At 58.1% G+C, this 568-nt stretch overlaps 1 protein-coding gene across 1 annotated transcript in view; it reads left to right on the top strand.

The window, feature by feature from the left end:
* EMH_0081320 (mpv17 / PMP22 family domain-containing protein, putative) overlaps positions 1-568 on the top strand; it is a gene marked incomplete at both ends in the record, with an annotated part of 2630 nt that overhangs the window by 172 nt on the left and 1890 nt on the right. Inside the window, one exon of the mRNA XM_013500368.1 lies at positions 3-512. Within this exon, the coding sequence (XP_013355822.1) occupies positions 3-512 (510 nt within the window). The remainder of the gene's footprint in view (positions 1-2; positions 513-568) is intronic.

Here is a 568-nt window from a genome sequence, read left to right as displayed (position 1 = left end):
CAGCAGCAGCAGCAGCAGCACCAGCAGCAGCAGCAGCAGCAGGATCTCCTCCCCCCGCATCCCCACCAGGAGGAGCAGCATCATCTGGTTCAGGGGAAGCATCATCATCATCATCATCAGCAGCATCAGCAGCAGCAGCAGCAGCAGCAGGAGCAGCAGCAGCAGGAGCAGCAGCAGGAGAGAGAGGGAGTTGCTGCTGGCTGTGGCGTTTGCTGCGGTGGCGTATGGGGCGGCGCAGCTGGAAGCGGCAGCTGCAGCGGCAGCGGGAGAGAGAAAAAGAGAAAATAATTAGATTACCTTTGGGTGTATCTGTAGCTCTTGAGGCCCCCATTGCATGCAGCAGCAGACTGAAGAGAGACGTGCTGCTTAATGCTGCTGCTGCGCTGCTGCTGTTTGCTGCTAGCGATGTTATGGCCCAGCACCTGCAACACACACAAGCACACAAGCAGCAGCAACTGCTGCAGCAGCAGCAGCAGCAGCAGCAGGAGGAGGAGGAAACAGATTTAGCCCTGGTGCAGCAGCAGCAGCAGCAACAACAATACCAGCAGCAGCAACTGCAGCAGCAACT

This window comes from Eimeria mitis, genomic scaffold, assembly GCF_000499745.2.
Source record: "Eimeria mitis Houghton genomic scaffold, Emh_scaff5321, whole genome shotgun sequence".
Taxonomy (NCBI): Eukaryota; Apicomplexa; class Conoidasida; order Eucoccidiorida; family Eimeriidae; genus Eimeria; species Eimeria mitis.
Note: the sequence above shows the minus strand (reverse complement) of the source record. Positions and strands in the feature narration are given on the sequence as shown.